Source organism: Gracilinanus agilis, chromosome 5 (genome assembly GCF_016433145.1).
Source record: "Gracilinanus agilis isolate LMUSP501 chromosome 5, AgileGrace, whole genome shotgun sequence".
Taxonomy (NCBI): Eukaryota; Metazoa; Chordata; class Mammalia; order Didelphimorphia; family Didelphidae; genus Gracilinanus; species Gracilinanus agilis.
The window spans coordinates 140126300-140128644 of record NC_058134.1 but is presented as its reverse complement, the minus strand read 5'-3'; the positions used below and the strand labels follow the sequence as shown (position 1 = coordinate 140128644).

Here is a 2345-nt window from a genome sequence, read left to right as displayed (position 1 = left end):
TTACAAAAAATTATCAAAGATAATTGGTCCTCAAACAAGATCCAGAGATCCTCATCAGACAAGAAAATAAAATTGAAATTCAAAGAATTCACAGATTCCCTCCAGAAAGAAATTCTCAAATGACAACTTCCAGGAATATAATAGCTAAATACAAGAACCATCAAGCCAAGGAAAAAAATACTTCAACCAGCCAGAAAGAAACCATTCAAATACCATGGAGCTACAATCAGGGTCACATAGGACCTAGTAGTTTTGACATTAAAGGATCAAAAGGCATGAGATATGACATTCAGGAAAGCAAAAGATTTGAGTTTATAACCCAGAGTCACCTATCCAGCAAAACTGAGTATATTTTCTCAGGGGAAAAAAATGGACATTCAACAAGATAGAAGATTTCCAAGCATTATTTTATTTTNTATTTTATTTTATTTTATTTTATTTTTTAAAACCCTACCTTTGGTCTTGGAGTCAATACTGTGTATTGGATCCAAGGCAGAAGAGTGGTAAGGGTAGGCAATGGGAGTAAAGTGACTTGCCCAGGGTCACACAGCTGGGAAGTGTATGAAGTCAGATTTGAAACTAGGACCTCCCATCTCTAGGCCTGGCTTTCAATCCACTGAGCTACCCAGCTGCCCCCATTTCCAAGCATTCTTGAAGAATAAGCCAGACCTGAATAAAAATTTGAAGTCCAAACATGAGACACAAGAGAAGCCCAAAAAGCAATACAATGATCCAGAAAAATCCAGAAAAACTTGAGAAAGAACTGTGGGAGCAGAAATGCAGAAGAGGAACATATGATTGATCACATAATTTGATGGTGATATGATTAGGGTTTTAATGTTAAAAGATCACTCTAATGCAAATATGAATAATATGGAAATAGATTTTGAACAATGATACATCTCAAAATTCTCACCCAGTGGAATTGCTTGTCTGTTCTAGGAGCCAGGAGGGAAGAGGGGCAGGGAAAATCATGAATCATGTAACCATGGAAAATATTCTAAATTAAAAAAAAAGAAAGGGGATCTAATTCCCAGAAAACTTAGGCATTTTGCCCAAGGTCACAAAGGCAGTATCAGATCTGAAGACCTGAGTTTAAACCAATGTCATGTTTCCAGATGGTGTGCTTTCCATTGGGCTATAAATTAGCCTTTCACATTTGATGAATTAAAAACATCCATAACAAAAGACAAAGGAAATAGAAGACTAAAAGAGAATGCTATCAAGGTATAGATTGAGGATTAAGGATTGATTTGCATTTATCTAGAGGGTCCTTTTCTTTTGGGAACCACTATTCTGAGTGGTGGTAATCTTATAACAAGAACCTTCTAATCACCCTGCCTTGCAAAGGCTGACGTGGGCGACAGTTTTCCTTTATATGCTTCTTGGGATGTTCTCCCTCCATAGTGGAGTAAAGACATCGGAATTTACATACTTGTTCTTTGCTGACATTGACAGGTTCCCTTAAGACAATCCAAGTCACACATTCTAAAAGAGGAGGAATGGTTAGTGAGCCTGGGTAAGTCCAAAAGTCCTTGATATCAGGAAGGAGACAAGCTGGATTGAAGTTTGTAAAGACAGTAGACATATTTCTTTTTTTAATGGAACCCAAGGCATCCATGATTTTCTCTAGTTCAGGATGAACACCTCCCACCTTCAAGAAAACAGCCACTATAGCCAATCCATCGTTTTGGTGAATTGATTCTGAAAATGTACTGTATTTTGTATTCCAATGAACCAGGTGAAGCTCAGATGCATATTTCATATCATCAATGCTGTGCTCAGAGCCTTCATCATCCCTTCGACCCCAGTGAAAATGTAATTGAGTCAACCTGTATTTTTCAGTTAGAGGTCCTCCACTTAGTACTGATTTGTCAATAGAACTATCGAACTCTACTTCGAAACAGTGACCTTTGTTGACAATTCTCCTAGCTGTTGAGGCACTGTAGTTAAAATTCAGAGGCTTCAGGGAACTGTCAAACTTGGCATTCCAGATCTGAATATCAATAGGAGACTGCTTCTTTCCATTGGCAATTGGAAAATGTTTATACCAGGTATCTGGTCCATTGTCCTTGTTATATCCCCAAATAAAAGACATTTGGGACATGATTTTAAAATCTTTAGAAATCACTAGTTGGTAACTGAACTGCACTTCTAAATGTATTCCAGCAGAACTAACTCTCTCTCTCTCTCTCTCTTCCCCCTCCCCCCCCCCCCTCTGTCTGTCTCTATCTACTCTTGTCTGTCTCTGCTGGTCTGTTTCTCTCTTTTCCCTCTCTGTCTGCCTCCTGTTTCTCTCTGTTTCTCTCTCTGTCTCCTCTCTCTGTCTGTCTGTCTCTGTCTGG

At 38.6% G+C, this 2345-nt stretch overlaps 1 protein-coding gene across 1 annotated transcript; it reads right to left on the bottom strand.

Annotated features, from left to right (window-relative positions):
* Positions 1-1312: 1312 nt before the first annotated feature.
* Positions 1313-2098, bottom strand: LOC123249967 (carbonic anhydrase 2-like). The gene has a single exon (XM_044679038.1). It carries the CDS (start codon positions 2096-2098, stop codon positions 1313-1315), a length of 786 nt encoding a protein of 261 aa, XP_044534973.1.
* Positions 2099-2345: the final 247 nt, after the last annotated feature.

Bases quoted from the DNA above. Each gene is read 5' to 3' on its own strand.
- LOC123249967 (XM_044679038.1), bottom strand. From the start codon at position 2,098: ATGTCTTTTATTTGGGGATATAACAAGGACAATGGACCAGATACCTGG.